A 21,462-nucleotide genomic window follows, 5' to 3' on the forward strand; every position below is an offset into this window, starting at 1 on the left:
TTGTCAAATTTAAGCCAACAGCACACGTAACTTCTGAAAGAGGCTTAGGGTCATCCAAACCATGCTGGGTGCAAATAGGGGACATGTCTAAGGCTCTTCAGGTTCAGGCTTTAGATGAGCACTGATTCACACGGAAGAATGGGGAACTTTTACACTCCCGGGGTTACTCACTTTCGTTGTGTTTTGCAGCATTCACTGAAAATAACTATTTTCTTTTTTCACTTGCAGGATGAAAAGCATCTGGTCCCACCCCTGGATATGATCGACCTTCATATACGGTGTATTATACATGGTGAGTAACCATTTCAAATTCCTTCTTTAAAGTAACAAACCTAAGAAAACAATTAACCCTATTTATAGAGTTTTTCATAATTTGTTTCCCAAATTAGAATGTTACTTATGACTAGGTCATGAACTCACTTCAAATTTTCTACTTCTCTTTCAAGATGGAGAGCCACTGATTGAATACAGAACTGGTGTGTGATCCATGCCAATGAAAAAAGAATTACCCTCCTTCTCGTTGCATTCTGCACTCTGGGTTACACTTCTAACTGCCATGATTTTTATAATAACAGAACTCACTACTGGGTCTTCATTTACTGCTGTACCTCTGAACACAGGTTTATGAAGAGCTTACAAAGGCACTAGGAACTAAGAGTTTTAAAATCTGAATATTGACATAGCAGAAGGCTTCAGATTAGATGGATAGTTTCAACTTTTTTATTTTTAGCATTATCTTTAAAGAACAATGTTGGTCAATAATACATAATAAATCTTTAATTTTGTTGTTGGTTAGTTGTTGCCACCTTGCTCTCCACCCTCTTGTCCCTTATCTCAGTAGCCATCTCTGCGACCTGCAAAGATGAAAAGGGAAAGCAGGAGGTGGAAACTGGTCAGGAGCCTTCTGGTTTATCAGTCATACTTGCAAAGGTCAAATGTGCAAAGCGTCAGAAGACAGTGGTTAGAATGAGATTCTACACGCTGTCAATGAGGAATAAAGGTAAGTTCAATATTTCATGAAACAAAAAAGTTTTTTTAATTTATTATAAAGGAATGTTTCTGTAGCTACTTTTTTATTAGTGTTCAATACGAGGACTTGAAATAATATTACTTCTGATAATAGAGTATGTAAAATTTTACTTTTTTTTGCAATCTAAAAGCTCCCTCTTCTGACCATGTGGAGTAATTCTTTATAGGCTCTTTTTTTAAATGTTCTTTAATTTTTTTTATTTTGTATATATTCTACTTTAAAAACCTTCATAAGTCTTAATAGTAAGAATAAGCAAATCTGAAATTATAAAAAAGACACCTTGTGCTCAAACTTTGGACTGAAAACATAGCAATTACAAGTTTTACATTATTGTTTTCCTCCAAAGTTACAGTAAGTTGTATTTCTAAGACAATAAGAATCCCTTGTCTTGAGTAGTAATTATAAGCTGCTTTTTGTGGCAAATATTGTGTTATTGAATCACCAGTGGTGGGGCAGACTCTTTGGTTTTTACAAAATGACATAATTGTATATAATATAAGTCAAATACAGAAAATCTTGAAAATATACAAATAGATTTAATTCACGGCACATTAATTCAGCTATTAGCATCTTTAAAAATACATCTTTTGTGGCTGCATAATATTCTATGATAAACATATATTACAACTTTCATAAATAATCACATATACTTATATCCAGTTATAATGATGGAAATATCATTACACTAACATAACTTTATAAAGTCCCTTGCAGAAGCATTATGCAAACTTACAATTCTGTAGACTGTACAGGAGTTCTCACCATGTCCTCCAGAATTCTTAGCATTTTAAATATTTACCAAATTTATTAATTTTAAAAATGCTATTTAAAGTTTTATTAGAGTCATATAAAAATGTTATTCATCTAGTTATTTTGGCCATTCTTCTTATTATTGTACTTCTTTGTGAATTAATTTTGTGTTCATTAAACATTTTTCTAAGAGGGCATTCAAGATTTATTTGGGAATTTCAGTAGTCCTTCATATGTTCATTAAATATTTTATTATTGTGTTCTTTAACTCTAACTTATTATGTTTTGTAATACAAAGGAGATTTTCATATGTCATATAGTCAAATCCACCTTCCTGAATGGATATATTTATTCCTATATTATATTCATTAATTTTTGGTATGATTGTTTATAGTTAGTGTTGTAATTCATCTAGAATTAATTTTGTTGAATACTGTAAATATATAAATAGCATTATATTTTCCTAACAGTTAACGCTCAACAACATTTAATAAATAAATTCATATTTATTCAATTGATTTTAATACCAACTGGATTATACACTATAAACTTCTGTGCATGTACCTATTTCTGGTTTTATTATTTTCATTTATTGATTTCTCCATCTAGTCAGCTATATTAAGCATTTTGACAGTATAGTTAAGTCACTTTTTATTATCCCTTTTTTTCAAAATATTTTTGCTGTTTCGAACATTGATAATTTTACATTTTAGAACCATTTTGCCAAGTTTTTAAAAATTTCTATGATTTCTAAGTTTTTTGTTGGAATTGCATTAAATTTGGGAAAAATTGATATTCACACAATCCTGAGTCTTTACATCTAAGAGTAAGGACTAAATCTTCATTTCTTCATATCACTTCAAGTTTTATGCTATAATGCATAAAGATTCTTACGTATATAGGCACTTGCTTCTTAAGTCTATTTGAGTCATCTTATATTACTATCTGTAAACTCTCTCCTTAGTAAACTCTTTTAACTAGTATATAGGAAAGTTTTATTCATTTTTTAATTTTTTTTATCAGGACCATTATAGAACTCTGTGAGAATTCTTCAGGCATTTTTCCCATTTTATTGTTGAAATTCCAAATATTCATAGGGAAAACTGAATTTTTGTTCCCTTTAATAATATTCCCATGTTTCATAATTTTTTCCAGATACTCATTGATCTCTTTTTATATGAAGGCTTGTGTATTTCTTCAGCTCGTAAAAGTCCTTATTTCATATCTTCAAATAATTCCATTTTTTTAGTCTTTTATTCAGAAACGTTGATTTTGTATATATTGAAACTCCAAATCTGTTCTATCTGCTATTTCTCTCTGATCTGTTTCTTTTCTCCACCCACTTTGTTTGTGTTCTGTTAGGATCCTCAAGTGAGTTTTCTAGCCAGTAAGTAAAAATTCTGCAGTGTTGGTTCTGTTCTTTAATGACGAAATGCAGTTGTAAATTCTAAAATTGCATTTTTAATTTTCTTAAATTATTTCACTTCATTCAGATTCCTTTTGGCATGTTTTTAGTTTTCAGATAGCTCCTGTTTTACCTCAGTCTCATAGGATTCCATGTCATTTTTCACGTCTTCTATTAAAAAAAAATAACTCCTCTTGTCTTATATTTTAGTGAGATCATAAAGCAGGTATTGCGCAAATATAATTTATCTTCTGTAATAAATCTCTTCAAAACTAGTTCCTTCCCTGGATGTGGAATACTATGTCCCTCTCCTTATTTTGAGCTGCAAAAATCTTTTCACAGGCCTCCTGTTGGCTGTTTTCTATTTACACATCCTTGAGAAAGGAGAGGTCCCTCCTAGCCTCGTGCTTGCCTGTAAATAGAGTAGGAGGATTATCCTTGTGTCTCCTCACTATCCATCTGCTTGCTGTTAGAAATCGTCTCTCAAATTTTAAGCTCAAAAGGGGTATTTTTTTTGTCATCCTTGCTGTTTTAACTTAAAATTGCTTTGCCCTTTTAGTAAAGCCAGCAGCCTAAAAGAAATAGGGAAGATTCGTAACCATGATCAGTCAAGGCCAATTCTGCTCAATCTCTTCTCTGCGTGGCTCAGAGGTCGGTTTTCTGTATCCAGATTTGTTTGTCCTGGTCTCTATGACAGGTACACAGATTGAGGCTTCTTGGGAGTCTGCTTGTCCAGAAAGAAATTCTTTTTTTTTTTTTTTTTTGGAGACGAAGTCTTGCTCCGTCCCCCAGGCTGGAGTACGGTGCAGCTCACTGCAAGCTCCACCTCCCGGGTTCAAGCGATTCTTCTGCCTCAGCCTCCCAAGTAGCTGGGATTACAGACACCTGCCAACACACCTGGTTTATTTTTGTATTTTTAGTAGAGATGGGATTTTGACATGTTGCCCAGGGTGGTCTTGAACCCCTGATTTCAAGTGATCTGCCCCCCTTAGCCTCCCAAAGTGCTGGGATTACAGGTGTGAGTTTGGCCCAGGAAGAAATTTTGCTTTACCAAGGGAAGGCTCGCTGCTTTAGGGGGATGCCTGGCTCACCACCAGCTCTCTGCCTGGTTCAGTCATGCTGGAAGCTCCGGACATCCTGGAGGATCTGCCCTGGGCTTATCCTTACTCCCCAGCAGCAGAAGTGATTCTGAGGGTGCTGTGCTCTCTGCCCACTGTCAACCCTCACCCCTCCCTTCACCACTCCAAATAAGGGAATATCCATGGGGTGCTGCCAGGACTTGCTTTCCTTAATTTCCATGTTTGTATCATCTCAACAGGGAACCTTGTGAAACAGTCTTCATCAGTGCTTTTGTTCAATTATCCTCCAATTGCTCTCTTCCAGCAGAAGTTATTTGCACTTTCTCTCAGATGATAGACTCTTTTCCCTAGTTTTCAGTAATAACATTTCTTTTAGTTTGCTATCATTTTGGCCATTTCGCAGGAGATCTAGGAGGAGATCAATGAAATGCCTGGACTCCATCAAGTTTCATCTTACCAAAATGCCATTCATTCAATTCTTCTCCCACAGACACCAGGTATAGCTGGGGATTTGCATTCCCCTGGTCCAGAATCCCTTCAGCGGAAAACTATTTCCCCTTTTTTCGCAATTGAGAGTACTTTTCTATTTCTCATATTCTGTGTGCACCTCTTTCCAATTAAACTGTAACTTCTCTGAGTAAAGGTGGGGTGACCAATGCCTCCTGGTTTTCCTAGAACCTCTCAGGTTTTGAAACCAAAAATCTCCTGTACCAGAAATCTTGTAAACAGGGATGGGTGACTATGCTGCTCAAGTCAACATATGCTCTATCTTTAAGCCCCTCCCCAGCTCTAATCATTTAAAACTGTCTTGCCTATAGCAGAAGTTAATGACACATATATTAAATGAGTCACTTTTCCCCATGGCTACAACCCCCTATGACTACAAGCACATATTAATAGGGTAGGATTGGCTGGGCGCGGTGGCTCATGCCTGTTATCCCAGCACTTTGGGAGGCCGAGATGGGTGGATCATTTGAGGTCAGAAGTTTGAGACCAACCTGGCCAACGTGGTGAAACCCCATCTCTACTAAAAATACAAAAATTAGCCAGGCTTGGTGGTACACGCCTGTAATCCCAGCTACTCGGGAGGCTGAGGCAGGAGAATGGCATGAACCCGGAAGGCGGAGCTTGCAGTGAGCCGAGATCGCACCACTGCACTTCAGCCCGGCGACACAGCGAGACTCCATCCCAAAAAAATAAATAAATCAAATAAAAAAATAGGGTAGGATTAGCCTGCAACTGCTAACCAGAGCACCTAAATGAACTAACTGGCAGTCAGGTATATTCATGTGGGGAAGTCGTGAACTTCTTTTAATAAATAAAGTAGCCTGGTTGATTATCTCTAGACACTTACACATTTTTTTTAAAGTCCTCTTCGCTGGAGTGGATTCAGACATACTTACTAATAGCAAAGTATGGGTGAAATGATTCCTTTAAGGCTAATATTTTTATAGACTCGCTATGATGCCATTCAGTAGATATGCAAAATATATTTTCCAAAAGCATTGGTGCCTCAGGCTGTCCTCCACGGCCATTTAAAACATTATATTGAATTGCTTACTGGATGTGTGATAATACACTAAATGTGCTTTGAGACATGTTCTCTGTCCTAAAGAAGATTTTGTTCAGAAGGAGTGGTTAAGAGCTGTGACTGTTTACTGCTTCCCCACAGCCAACTCAAAATCAGCCCAAGTACATCCTTAATGAAATGTATTCTGAGCAGCTTCTCATTTCTTAAATATTTTAAATGACTTTCCCTCTTTAAATAGGCAGAACAAGTCTTGCTCTCGGCATAATCACTGCACGCAAGCCACAAAGAGTTCACTTGAGAGGAGAAAATTCACTGGGCCCTTGGTGAAGATCCACCCCAGTATTATTCACGCCTCACCTCTGTTGGAGGGGTCAAAGACCAGGGGAAAGGAAAACATCCCATCATCCTTAATTTGAAGAATCAGATTAGTCAGCAAATGTTGTTTGTTTGTTTGTTTATTTGTTCGTTTGTTTGAGATAGAGTCTCGCCCTGTCACTCAGACTAAAGTGCAATAGTGCTATCTCAGCTCACTGCAACCTCCACCTCCTGGGTTCAAGTGATTCTCCTGCGTCACCCTCCTGAGTAGCTGGGACTACAGGCACCCGCCACCACGCCCAGCTAATTTTTTGTATTTTTAGTAGAGTAGGGGTTTTACCATGTTGGCCAGGATGGTCTCGATCTTCTGACCTCATGATCCGCCCGCCTCAGCCTCCCAAAGTGCTGGGATTACAGGCACGAGCCGCCATGCCTGCCTGGCCTAGTCAGCAAATGTTTTACAAACCATAACAATATGCAGGAGACAAACTCATGAAAGCAGCCACGCAGTTGCTGTTGAAAAGAACGTGAAACTAGAAAAGGCACCCAGTAAGCACCAAAGAGAAATGAGGAGAAACAAAACTTGTGAGAAAAGCCAAAGGAGGTGACATGGGTGAAATTATCCTAAAGGAAATGTTGGTTTTTCAAACATATTTAAGTTTCCTAAGGGCAGAAATTGTGCCTTATGAACGAATCCATTTTTATTCTTATACCTCAGTGCACCCAATGCATAGGAGTGGTTTTGTGTGGAAATAAGAGATCAAGTTAAATAAATACCACTATCAGGGCAGAGAGTCTCTACTTAAATAATTTTAAAAGCCCTTTCAATATAGCACAGATTATACAAGCTTTTTCTCTGGAAAACTATGTAGGTGTGTGTTTACATCCTTAACAGGACTTGGAAATTAATCACGTATTGATTATAGAGTGACTAATTAATCATTGAACCAAACTTCCCACAACTATATCATCTGCCTTCAGATATATCTAAATATAGCAACACTGGGGCCGAGTATGGTGAAATGAAGCAGATTTTATGTTAGCACATGAGCTTTGCAGACCAATGGTCTGATTTGAACCCCAGGTCTGTCACTTTCCAGCTGAGTAGCCTTGAACATTACTTGACCTCTGTAAACCTCAGTTTCCTGATTTGCAAAATGAGGATAATAATAACTCCCTGGCACAAGGATAGCTTTATGGACATGGGACCTGTGCCATCGCACAGAAGGGCCCACACTTGATCTGAAGTTCTACTGTACTCCTCCTGAAATTTTTAGTAACGATTATCTTTGAACTTGTGTGTTGCACACAAAGTCCAATGAAACAGTGGAGCATCCATGTGGGCCGAGAGAGACCCTTGCTGCCCCATGTGCACACTGTGTGGGCAATGCTCCATGAGCACAGAACTCAGGTGAACACACAGTGTTTGGGAGTTTAAAGAGACCCAAAGGAAAGAAAAGGAAAGCATATATTATGTCTATCAGTAAGCACGGGACAGACAGCCCAGAGAGGTCGCACCTTCTATTTGAACGAGAACTTGCTTTCAATTCAGAAACAGGCAATGATGTTCCAAGAAACATGAAAAACCAGGGAACACTATCATGTTATTTGTCACTCATTTATTTCCCTGTATTAGTCACCCACTTAGTTGACAATGACCACGTAGTAGAAAAGGGAAAGACAGGGCAGCACATACCTCCTTTTCTTGTCAGTCCTGCCTTATTCATAAGTAAGTCAATGGCAGAAAGTGTTGGTAAATGCTAATCAAGACGTGAATTAAAGACAGTTGAGTTAGTTTTGTGCAGCATTTCCACTGGTCTGGTAAGAAAGAAATACATACACCTGTGTAAGCTACGAAACATACATGGTGTCGTGTCAGTGATTCCACATACAAGTTAAATGCTCTAATATTTGCATTTAAAACTGGCATCATACAACATAAAGATGAATGATACAATTCAGGCAGATAATTTACATTTTTATTTTTTTACTTATAACATCAAAAAGCAAATAAAAAATACCATGACACATAAAGAGAGACTGCAGAGGAAAGGAAGAAGCTTCATATTTCAGTACCATTATCACATCATTTTCTGAATACTTGAGCAAGGGGCCCCACATTTTCATTCTGCACCAAGTCCTGCAAGTGATCGCTAGTGGCACATACTGATCAATTGAAAAAAGCAGGTATTTTTCTCACATAAACCCTTTCGGGTAACATTTCCTCAATTTGCCTGATCATAAAAATCACCATTAGCACTATTGATAGTAGCACAGATTACACAAACTCTTTTCTGGAGAACCGATATTGTAGGTCTGTGTCTGCATGCTTAACAGGAGCACCAGGAGAATTTTATTATCAAGTAAGTACAGAAAATGCCTCTTTAGAAGAATGAGGTTGTGAGAGATGATATCACAACTTTCTATTATTTGATTCTTAGAATTTTATTCTGTGCTTGGCAGCTATTGTAATTTGCCTCTAGTATCTATTGTATGTATGATATTTTCATATTCTACTAAAAAGCTCACTTAATGCTTTCTGCTTCCAAACACTTAGTGATATTGCCTATAAACTTTTCCACCTAAGTTTAATGATAGCTTCAAAATTGGCCTCTTCCTGCCTATTGAAACATATGCCTCTATTCTCCCAAATGCACGTTTCCATCCATGTCTTTGAGCCCACTATTTGCCCCTTAAGTATTTTCCCCTCTGCCTACTGTGTGCCTGTCTGGAAACAGGCACTGATATGGTTTGGCTGTGTCCCCACCCAAATCTCATCTTGAATTACCACGGGTTGTAAGAGGGACCTGGTGGGAGATAATTGAATCATGAGGGCAGGTCTTTCCCATGCTGTTCTCGTGATAGTGAATAAGTCTCATGACATCTGATGGTTTTATAAGGTGAAGTTTCCCTGCACAAGCTCTCTCTTTTTCCCTGTTGCCATCCATATAAGTCGTGACTTGCTCCTCCTTGCCTTCCACCGTAATTATGAGGCCTCTCTAGCCATGTGGAACTGTAAGTACACTAAACCTGTCTTTCTTTTGTAAATCACGCAGTCCTGGGTATGTCTTTATCAGCAATCTGAAAATGGACTAACACAGGCACAATCCAGGATAATTCATTTCCTGCCTTTCCCCTACTCCTTACTTCTGTAAATGACATTTCTCAGGCTACTTTGACAAGTTGCTTTCCCTTGGGTTTAGCCAACAGAGAGCCTACAAAGCAGTGGAGGGAAAAAAAAAGCCATCGTGTGTGTTTGCGCTGTCTCTGTATTAGTCCATTTTCACACTGCTACATACTACCTGAGACTGGATAGTTTATAAAGGAAAGAGGCTTAATTGACTCACAGTTCAGCATGGCTGGGGAGGCCTCAGGAAACTTATGATCATGGCAGAAGGCAAAGTAGCAGCAAGCACCTGCTTCACAAGGTGGTGGCAAACAGAGAGGAGTGAGCATGGGAAACTGCCCTTTGTAAAACCATTGGATCTAATGAGACTTACCCACTATCATGAGAACAACATGGGGAAAACCGTCCCCGTGATCCAATCACCTCCCACCAGGTCCCTCTCTCTGCATCTGGGGATTGCAATTCGGATTACAATTCAAGATGAGATTTGAGTAGGGACACAGAACCAAACCATATCAGTCTCTATCTCTGGAATTACCTGTATCTTCATGTCTCCTACTTCTTCCTGACAGTCTATCCTTCTGTGATCATAGCTCACCACAGGTAGCTCTGTCTCCTTGGCTCTGGTAACCCCATATTCCCCTTGTGCCCCAGCCCTAAGGTTGGTCCTGTTTTCTGTTGATGTTGACTTTTGGTCACCTTCCTGTCCCTTTTTTTTATCTGTTTAACTTTTTCAAGACTTCTGCAGCTAATCCTCCCTATTAAATATCACCTCTCATTATACCTGGCACAGGCTTTGTTCTCGTGATGAGGTCCTCCACCACTGCAATCTTCAAAATGCAAGTTTTCCAAAAATTATGTAACACGTAGTTTTTGAGTATCTTAGGAGGGCATGACACTGAAGACACCAAAACGAAGAAGACATAGTCCCGTTGTCCTCAAGGAACTTACAGTCTCATGGGAGGCAGACAAATCCATGTATGATTACAATATGGTATTTTGGACAAACACATCTGCTCTGGAAGCACACCACATGGACATGAGTCCTGGCTCTACCACTTACTGATTCTGTGAAGGTGGATAAGGCAGGCACCCTTCAAGAAGGATTTTGTGCATTGAACTAAAGAGCTAGACTGGGAGGTACTCTTTGTACACATGGGAAATATTTAGGAAGATTGCCCAAGCAAGAGCACTGAGATGCATGAAGAATTTCTGATCAGTTTCAGGGCCACTCTTTAGAACTGTATTTCCATATTTCAGGATGGTGGGAGAAGAAATAAGGAGATGGAAGCAGAAGAATTATTTGGCCAGTAAGGTCATCTGGAATTACTGGTCAACTGGAGAGGGAAAAGAAAGAGTTGAGAAAAATCACAAATTTCTGGTTATTTAGGAAGTCATTCATGACTGCTCCAGAGCTGCCTGATCTTGCTTCTCTCTGAATTTCTATTGAGTAATGGTTAGCACCAGACAGTAACTCATTTCCTTATCTCTAATTCTGTTATGTATTCATCAGTGACCTCCCTCCACCCAGATCAAGAAATGGAGCCTTAAAGACAAAAGCAGTACTATATTTTTCTATACCCTAGAGTGTTCCCTATAATATTTCATATATAAAGGTATTTAATAGGTTTCTTTGATGAATCTATGCTTTCAAAATATATTTCAAAAATGTTATATCACTATAAGCAAGATTAAGTAACAACATCAAGAATTCAATAAGGTAACTCTAAATTTTTAGCTTTCCAAAATATCAACTTACTAAATGTTAATTATTAAATGGAATAAAAATGCAACTTACTTTTGAGTTTGATCTTCTATGGTTTCAGTTTAATTTTACTAACCATCTTTAGTAATAAAGAGCTGCTAATGGCATGATGATTAGAATTCAGAGAACCAATTTGATTGGATTTTCTGATTAAGTAGACTAATGTTAACTATGCAATATGATGCATAATAATCTATCAAACCCCATTTTTTAGCTCTCTTTTAATGGAGGGCTAACTGCATGATTAGAAAATGAAAAATACAGTTTTTCAGGATTCATTTACTGTAAGTTGACTGAAATTGAGTAAAATAAAACCCAAGCCTATTTGCCTTACAGATGTTATTTCCATGTGTATACTAATTATTTCCTAATATCGATTTGAGAAACTGTAATTTGCTTTCACACTTAATCAATGGAGAACAATATTTGGATCAGAATTCTTTTTGAGTAATATCATAATTGCCACCTTATAGACCCTCTCTTTCCCTTTTCTTGCTAGCGATATGAGGTTTCTCTTTCCTACTAAACTGTTTAGCCTGTTTGGAATTCATGTGACATTTTACATGGAAAGAAGTGTGAAATGCCACTTTCCATACTGCTACCTTATAAATTATTCATCCCTGCTGTTTATCAGGCAGCTTCTGCTTATAGATAAGAAGTCACCTCTCGTTTGCTGCACACATCATAGGGGCCTAAACAATCAAAAATAGTGTGCAGTCTGCTAACAGAGCAAGGGGAAAATCCAAGCAAGAATCGTTTGGAATGAGACTCTTCCATCGTGAAACAAGCCCCACCAATCTTCTTTGACATGCAGTGATAATATTTAGCTTGCTAAAGTGCATAGCTGAAAGAAAGATGCACACTCTCAATAGAGGACAGACAACAGAGGGTAAACTTTCCCAATCCTGAAGGGTAGCTTTAGTGAATCAGAGGTCAAATGAGCAACTATTGTTACCCTTTCAAGCAACCTTAGAAATTTCCAAAGCTACAACTATCAAGAAATTCTCTATTTGTTTTTTCAATCTTTGGAAAATATGACAGTGATCCTATCCACATTATCTATTATCCATATTGTTTTTCCTGTGTAGAAAACAATTTTCCCACTGTGGTCAGGTTTTGATATGACATATATTTTGATCTAGAATATCCATTTTTTTAACCAACTTAACATAAATCTATTGGTAAAAATATAACAGCATCTTTATGCACTTGAAAGCATAATGGATTCAAATGAAGCCTATGAGAGGAACGACTAAATTTATTATGACTTTAAGTGATTATTAGTGATAAAAATACCACTGAACTAACTAGAACATTTTTGGGCCAGCTCAGTCTTCCCCATAGAGAAACTTTCTTCACTGGTCTTAATTCAATCCTAACTTTGCATGCAGTATAGGATTCGAGTTTATAAATCTCATTCCACATTTTACCAACCCACAAAATGCATATGTTAAGAACATACTCTGTGTGTAACAGTATGTTAAATGAAATACTATGGACAACTGCAAAGAAAGGTAAGACACACAGTGGAGGGCCTTCTTAACCCCCTCAGTTTAAGAAAGGCAATTCCCGACCGGGTGCGTTGGCACACACCTGTAATCCCAGCACTTGGGGTGGCCAAGGTGGGTGGATCACGAGGTCAGCAGTTTGATACCAGCCTGACCAACATGGTAAAACCCCGTCTCTACTAAAAATACAAAAAAATTAGCTGGGTGTGGTGGTGGGAGCCTGTAATCCCAGTGACTTGGGAGGCTGAGGCAGGAAAATCTCTTTAAACCATAAGGCAGAAGTTGCAGTGAGCCGAGATTGTGCAACTGCACTCTAGCCTGGGCAATAAGAGAAAACTCCATCTAAAAAAAAAAGAAAGGCAATTCCCTTTTATAGATTAAAACAGCTTCCTTATTAGCTAATGGCAGAGTCTGCACCAAAAGTCAAACTTGCACTCTTTAAAGCTAGAGTTGCCCCAATGTCTTCTTTTGAGACTGCATGCTGCCTGGGCAGATAAAAATGACACATACAGCCAGGCATGGTTGCTCACACCTGTAATCCCAGCACTTTGGGAGGCTGAGGTGGGTGGATCACTTGAGGCCAGGAGTTCAAGACCAGCCTGGCTAACATGGTGAAACTCCATCTCTACTAAAAATACAAAATATTAGCTGGGTGTGGTGGCAGGCGCCTGCAGTCCCAGCTACTCGGGAGGCTGAGGCAGGAGAATGGTGTGAACCCTGGAGGCAGAGTTTGCAGTGAGTCGAGATCGCACCACTGCACTCCAGCCTCGGTGACAGAGGGAGACTCTGTCTCAAAAAAAAAAAAAAAAAAAAAAAAAGAAGGCATTATGTGACCAGAGTCAACTCTCCTTGAATGCACATCCACATCCACAATTTTTTCATAGCACTAGTCACTAATATTCCACACTATATGTGGTTGATGACATCATTTGGCACTGATTCTTCACACCTCCGTGTTCTCATACTTTTTTCCAAACAACGGCTCAGCCACATACCTGCTTTGATGGACCTGATGCTAGAAGAGATGAAGCCTTGAAGAGTTGTGCTTGGTTATTATTCTCTTGCACAGCTACAAGCATCATGAGAAGACTGGCTCCTATCAGGTGAAAGATAGATGTGGATGAGTTTCATCAGCCAAGTTTAGCCTAGACCATCTAAGCCTCAGCTGCCTAAGTGAGCACAGCCAAAATGAGCAGAGCCCTCCAGGCAAGCCCAGTTTGGATGGACGAACCCTGCAGAAGCACGAGAAATGCATGTCTACTGTTGTTTGCCACTGACATTTTGTGGTTGTTTATTGCAGAGCAAAAATTTATTGATAAACCATGAAAGATATTCAAATGATGCTATTCACTGACTGTTATAATATGAAGTAAAATATCTAAAAGTATGAAGGCTAAAAAAAGAGGTCAGTAACATTGTTTTTTAATTTTTTTAACTTTTATTTCAGGTTCAGGTTTGTTACTTAGGTAAACTTGTATCATGGGGGTTTGTCATACAAACTATTTCATCACCCAGTTTTGATGCCTACATTTTATGTACTCACTGCATACAGCTTAATGAAGTGGGGTCTTATGGGGATAGAAAGGATAAAAAAAATCACCCCTGTTCTCAGGAAGCTTAGAACTGAGTTGATACTATATGCCATATACATGAGAAAAGAGACAGGAAAATTCACTCAGCTATTTCAATGCAGAAATTGCCTTTCTTGGATCACTGCATATGAGACACTGCCAGGCAGATTAAGAGAAAAGGGAACTAGCTTCAAGGTGTGAGAACGCAAGACATCTGGATGAGGAGAGTGTGTTTTTTGTGGGTGCTTCCACTAACAGCCTGCATGCAAACCATGGCGCTGCAGGGACTCGGGCCACCCCAGACTCCCATTTCTTTAGCGAAAAGAGAAGCCCAGCATGGGGATCCTCCCGACAGGAGCTTTCACTGGGGAACAAAGTGCGTGTCTAAGAAAATGGGCTTTTCTTCTTAGGTAATGACATTCGAGTCAGATTCAAATTGCTAAATACAAATCGTAACAAATCAAGGTTACCATCAAGCAGGTTTATAATTGTCACTTTTAAAAAGCTGCTCTAAATAGATTCCCTTTGAGCATTATAATGAGAACGAGGAATTTAGGAAGAGCTCTAACAGGTGCTAAAAATTAGGATCCACTTATGCTCCACGAGAAGAGAAGTGACAGCAACTTGGACATAAGGGCATTAAAAGGGGCCCATGCTCCTTTTCTCTGAGTTTCCATGTGCAGGTCAACACCACTTGGTTCTTTACCAAGGGCAAGACTTGCCAGACAGGGCTAGTGCGTAAAGTTCCTGGTGTGACTGTTAGTGCTGTCATGTACTTTTTCTCTTGGCTGTTTGTCTCAAAGTTAATAGCACGTACAGTGTATTGAAGACTATAGATTTTAAATGCATATTGCCTAGGTAAAGACCAGACGGTATGAGAACTTGGGAAGAAACACTATTGCCGGAAATCAGAAGTGTCAGGCACACTAATAGAATTATAGCCAGCGGGAACAATGGGGTATCACAGTGAGGTTTCTGAAGAGCCAGCCTTAAGTGGACCAGGAAATCCATTAGGGGAAAGCAAGCGGAAGCTGCAAAGACAGTGGTGGGAGAGCTCCTCCGTAGCCCCTGTCTGGGGTGAGGAATGACTGCATTTTCACCACTTCTTTGGCTAAATATTCTAAAGGTCACTTTAAAAATATTTATTAAAGGGGAGGGGAGTAAAAAATTTTAAAAAAGAAAATTAAAGTAGGATGATAAAGGGAAGGTGAATGGCTAAAGAGACTAAAGATTAAGGACAAGGTAAGGGAAAATTTAATGGAGTAAAATTTTTAACACAATTTAAAAACCCAATAATATTAAAAAGTTAAACTTTAACCATCAAATCAAGCATGAGTTAGAAAGTTCTAAATGTTTTATCTGGAATTTTTTTCAAATATTTTAGAAACAAGAATTTTAAAAGGAGAAAGATTAAAATGAAAGAAAAGAGAAGCAAGAAGCCTAAAGAATGAACAGATGAAGTTAACTGAAATGGAAACAGAAAATAAGTATATAATAATCAGCATTTAGAAAGAGAACAGAAAGTTCTAAAACTGTGTTGAGAAACTAATAAAACAAAACAGATCATTAAAGAAACAATATAGTCAGTGTCGGGGAGAAAGAGGGAACAAGACTGGAAAGGGGGATAGGTTGAGGATAGATATAGAATTCACACTGTCAACAGGCCAGTTATGTGAATTCCTGGTTAAACTTTGTGCAATCCATTTCTGTCTCTGCCACTGTAGCTGCCCAAAGGATTCTCCTTGCCCACTGCCCAGATAGAGCCTATTTATCTAGACAGGGGAACTGCAACAGAGAAAGAATGCATTTCACACAGAGCCAGCTAAATGAGAATCTGGGGTTTTGTTACTCAAATCAGTCTCCCAGAAAATGTGGAGACTGAGGTTTTTTAAGATCATTTGGCAGGAGTGGGGAGTGTTGATTGGTTGGGCCATGGATGAAATCATTGGGGCTGTTGGTAGGTTCTTTCTGTTGTCTTCTATCCCTGTTCTGTTGTCTTCTGTTCCTGATTGAGCCAGATTACCAGTCTAGGTGGTGCCATCTGGTGCATCAGAATGGCAATGTCTGAAAAAAATGTCTCGAGCACCAATTTACAACAGTGATGTTATCCCTAGGAGCAATTGGAGAAGTTAGGAATCTTGTGACCTTTGGCTGTATGACTCCTAAATCATAATTTCTAATCTCGTGGCCAATTTGTTAGTCTTACAAAGGCAATCTGGTCCCCAGGCAAAAAGGGATTTTAGTTTAGGAAAGCACTTTCATCACATTTGTTTCAAAGTTAAAGTATAAACTAAATTTCTCCCAAAGTTAGTTTGGCCTAGTCTCAGGAAGGAACAAAGGCAGCTTGGAGGTGAGAAGCAAGATGGAGTCAATTAGGTCAGATCTCTTTCACGGTCATAATTTTCTCACCGTTTTAATTTTTGCAAAGGCAGTTTCACCACTCACAGTCATATTCCTCTTAAAACCTCAGGACCAAGATTAAAAGAGGCCACTTTTCCCTCCACCTTCATCATAGCCATGCTGTTTTTTTATCTGTTTGTTTTTGGGTTTTTTTCCCCAGCTTGCCCAGAGAAGAGGCTTGCCAAACCATGTGGTCGTGTCCCCCCGGAGGATGCAGCTTTCTCCACTGTGTACAAGGGCGTTATATGGACTGGCTGTCGCCCCAGATGTTTTTTTAAATTGTTCACATCATCTCACATAATATTTTCACAGTTTGGGCTTTTCAAAATTGAACTTCCTAAGTACTTAACTACTCAAATTCTTTTAATCCAATATTTATATGAATACCCAAAATAATCAAGAAATGAAATCAAACAAGTATGCTAAACAAAAGCCATTTGAGTTTCACAATAAATAGTTATTTTATGTGCAGCAAATAAACCCAGGGAATTACTAATGTTGGTATCTTTTGAGAACATTTTTTTCCTTTGTGACTTTGGTTTATGCAAATAACTATATCTTATGAGCTCATATCCTGAAGCTACAACTTGATGCCTGAGGATTGATTCTTGTATTCCCTTTAATCTTCCTCCAGTCTGACCTGGTACTTACATAGTTTAATCCTTGCATTAATATTTTAATATAGATTTGATTTGGATTGAAATGAGCAAGAAGATTCACTGGAATCTATCTAAAGAGATTACTTGTGTGATTTCATTTTGCTACATTAGTAGTCTGTGATAGATATACTCTATTTGCAGAGTACATCTACCTTCAAATCAAGTGTCTTGCCAAAAGGCAATATGACAGCTAAGCTTGAAGTTCATAAAAAACAGCTATTTGGTTCAGGAAAAAAATAAAACAACTCACAACTTTTCACTAAAACCAAGCCTGCTCTTCTTTTCCAGATGGATTATATTGGATAAATGTGTTTATCCCTATTTTCAATACTTAAACACACAGACACACACAGATAATTTGTATCTTGAGACCAATTTCTTTTATCTGTCCAATGAAAAAATTGGACTAGATACTGTTTTTTGTTTTTAAAAAATAAAAAGTTTTCTTTTCCTTTTATTAATAATTCATGGTTATGACAGAAAAGAAAGAGATTTAAAATAAGTGAAGGTCATTCTAGATTTACCAATAAAAAATATTGTTAATATCTTCATATATAGTCTAACAGACATGTTTTGCATATGTGTAAATACACAATTATATATTTTAAATAATTTTGTACTACATATTGTTTGATAACATCTTTCACTTATCACTGTATTGTTTATATCAGAGATTATCTTTTAATTTAATATACCATAAATTATAAACCTAGCTCCAATTAATGTACTTAAAATTATTTTCTAGTTTCTGCTTTATGAGTAATTCTATGATAATCATCCTTTTATAGATACCTGAACATTTATTCAGTTATTTTTAGAATCACTGCCTGCAAGTAGAATTTGTTTTTAAAAGTACACATATTCTAAATTTAGGTATGTATGAATTTTGAATCATTTGATCAAGTTTTTAAAAAATCTCTTGGGTTTTGCTTGAGGTCTCATTGAATTTGTAGTGTAGGTTAATGATCATTCATTATTAATTGGTTTCGCAGATATGTATCAAGTTCCTGCTATGAACCAGACTAACTGCTAGAGTAGTGGGAAAAAAAAGTCTTCTCTATGGAACATCTGCATAAAAGAGTCAAAACCATGGGGGAGCCATAGCCATGGGCTCCCTAAACGTTTGCTGAAAAATCACTAGCATGGGGCAGATTGGTTCATAGGATAAAAGACATACAAACTTACTTACCATGTATACACAGGAGCCTTCAGGATGAAGATGCAACCCAAAAATAAGATATGATAGGTTATATACCATCCTGAGGCCACAGTAAAGAATGCAGACTCAGAACATGGCCAAAAGCAAGTTATGTTGGTAAATCAGGTTTAGTGGCAAGACGGGGAGAAAAAAAGAAGCTTGGCTGGCAAGGGGAGCCTTGCTATGTAGATGAAGCCTCCCTGAGAGAGAATAGATGGTAAATGTTTCTTTTCAGACTGTTGAAGATCTCAGACTCACGAAGATGTCAGACTCTCAATCCCTCCTGGATCTTGAAAGGTAAGAAACCTACCTGGGGCAAGGGGGGGTGGGGAAGTTGGCTATATAAATGAAGATTCTCTACAGGTGCAAATTTTCCCCACAAAAAATAGCTTTGCAAGGCCACTTCTGTTTGCTGGCCAAGCAGCAGCCATTTCAAAGTATGTCAAAGAAATAAATTTTGGGGTGAAATATTTTAATTTACTTCAAAGTCAGCAAACAGATAAACAACACAAAGTCAGGGTGTGGAGAGTCCTAGATGATAAGAGCTCTCAAGGTAAAGCAAAGAAAGGAGCCAAAGAGTGATGGGGTAATATTGTATATAAGATTATTGGAAAGGCTTCTTATATCAATACCGAATCATGAAACTGTCTTTGCAAAAATTATAACAGAAAATTATGACAGTGAAAATGATCTGACCTAACCAACTCCATCTTGCTTCTCACCTCCAAGCTGTCCTTGTTCATTCCAGGGCATAGGACTTTGGGAGGAAGTTAGTTTATAGTTTAGCTTTGAAAGAAAGATAACAGCCTTTTCCTGAAATAAACTCTCTTCTTGCCTGGGGACCACACTGCGTTTGTAGTCACAATGTAGTCACAAGATTAGAAATTATGGCTAGTCATGCAGCTAGAGGCCACAAGGTTCTAAACCTTCCGGTTGCTCCTCAGGATAACATCACTACCATAAAACCTAAGAGGGATGCTGGAGATATTTTCCAGACCCTGCACTAGATGGATCAACTGGTGCCACATAGTTCAATAAAATGGCTCAGCTGGTCATGTGACCCTCATCTAAGAACTGACTCAGTGCAAAAAGACTGCTTCAGCTCCCTATGATTTAATCTCCAACTCAACCAATCAATTCTCCCCACCCCATGGCCCCTTACTGTAACCACCCAAGGGGTTCACCTTGCCTGCTGCTTAGACAGAGCCAACTCATCAAGACAGGGGAATTGTAATAGAGAAAGAGTAATTCACACAGAGCCAGCTGTGTGGGAGACGGGAGTTTTATTATTACTCAAATCAGTCTCCCTGAGCATTCAGGATCAGAGTTTTTAAGGATAATTTGGTGGGTGAAGGAAGACCAGTGAGTTGAGACTGTTGGCTGGTTGGGTCAGAGATGGAACCATAGGAAATTGAAGCTGTCGCTTGTGCTGAGTCAGTTCTTGGGTGGGGGCCACAAGATGAGTCAGTTTATCGATCTGGGTGATGCCAGATGATCCATTAAGGGCAGGGTATGCAAAATATCTCAAGCACTAATCTTAGGAGCAGTTTATGGAGGGTCAGAATCTTGTAGCCTCCAGCTGCATGACTCCTAAACCATAATTTCTAATCCTGTGACTAATGTTGGTCTAGTCCTCAGGCAAGAAGAAGGTCTGCTTTGGGAAAAGGCTGTTACCATCTTTGTTTAAAGTATAAACTAAGTTGCTCCCAAAGTGAGTTCAGCCTATGCACGGGAATGAACAAAGACAGCTCGGAGGTTAGATGCAAGATGAAGTCAGTTAAGTTAGATCTCTTTCACTGTCTCACTCATAATTTTGCAAAGGCAGTTTCGCCACCAGTCAAATTATCCTCAAAAAACTCCAGTCTCTGAATCCTGGGGGAGATTGATTTGAGTAATAACTCTGTCTCCCACACGGCATGGCCAGCCTCCTGTTGATTAAACTCTTTCTCTACTGCAATAATGTGGATTACTTTTGTTTGTACAGCATGCAGGAAAAAACTTTCAAAAGGTTACAACCAGAGACCTGAAGGAAGCAAGGAAGAAAGTCACATGGTTGTCAAAGAGAAGAGGAAAGGAGAACACTAAGCTGGATGACGTTCTCTGTTTCTTTGAAAACAGAGAAGATGACAAGTTAAGGAGAGATCAGAGGTCATACTGTGAAGCATCTTTGGATAAATGGCAGGGACTTTGGAATTTCTTTTTGAATGTGAGCATAATCCATTGAAAGGTGTCATGCAGGGAAGTGGCAAAACACTTTTAAAATTTTTCATCTTTTCTTTCTGAAGTAGAGTTCACTCTCCATTTATTTGTCTTCTTTGATATCTCTCAATAGAATGTTGCAGTTTTAGTATTCTCCTATTAAACATTTGTTTAACTTTCTTGTTCTTCTAAATCATAATTTATTTTCATAATTAGTGTCTCCGAAATGCCAGAGTTTCTGACTAGGTCTGCTACTCACCACACAAAAAGCCAATCACTGAGACACAAGTATTGACAGGTAAGAAGGCTTTAATCAGGTGCTGCAGCCTAGTTGATGAGAGATTAGTCTCAAATCCACCTCCCTGATGGACTAAAATCTGGGGATTATGTAGTAGAGAAGAAATGTGACTATATCTGAGAAAATAGGAATCGGGGAAGGATAAGCAAGAGGAGTTGGTCAACAAGACACAGGTGGTCAGTTAGGCCACCATGATGGGTGAGGGATCTGCCATTGTCTAGATGTGGTGATCTCAGTGATCTTGTGAGTTTTAGCTCCTTGATACTATCTGGGACGCCTGAGGGTTGGTTTCCTAAGAAACGAACTCAGGTAAGAGAGAAATGTCACTTTCTTAAGTTTCATGACTAGGAAGATCAATTTCTATGTTTATTCAAAAAAACCCATAAACATCAGTTCTGTGGGACAATTGGGTCAGTTTCATCAGCATTTTAGCAAAAAACATCTTATAGGTCCCTTCAGTAGTTAATTCGCAGGGTCTGTGAACACTGTGTTGTACCAATGATTCATAAGTAAGTCTCAGCAGATCCATTCAAGAACATAAGTTTCTAGGGAGCTAGGGAGAACGGTCTGCGATTACCTTTATGTCTGGTCTGCTCTAGTCACCTCAGAAGAGACAGGGGGACAGAT

General features: G+C 38.5%; 1 protein-coding gene across 1 annotated transcript; it reads left to right on the plus strand.

Moving 5' to 3' along the window:
• The first annotated feature begins 258 nt into the window (after positions 1–258).
• On the plus strand, positions 259–20,730 carry LOC102128117 (putative uncharacterized protein encoded by LINC00305). Its single transcript, XM_015439642.3, has 3 exons — positions 259–292; positions 797–1,000; positions 20,323–20,730. Exons 1-3 carry the CDS (start codon positions 259–261, stop codon positions 20,421–20,423), a joined length of 339 nt encoding a protein of 112 aa, XP_015295128.3. The 3' UTR covers positions 20,424–20,730.
• Positions 20,731–21,462: the final 732 nt, after the last annotated feature.

This window comes from Macaca fascicularis, chromosome 18 (genome assembly GCF_037993035.2).
Source record: "Macaca fascicularis isolate 582-1 chromosome 18, T2T-MFA8v1.1".
Taxonomy (NCBI): domain Eukaryota; kingdom Metazoa; phylum Chordata; class Mammalia; order Primates; family Cercopithecidae; genus Macaca; species Macaca fascicularis.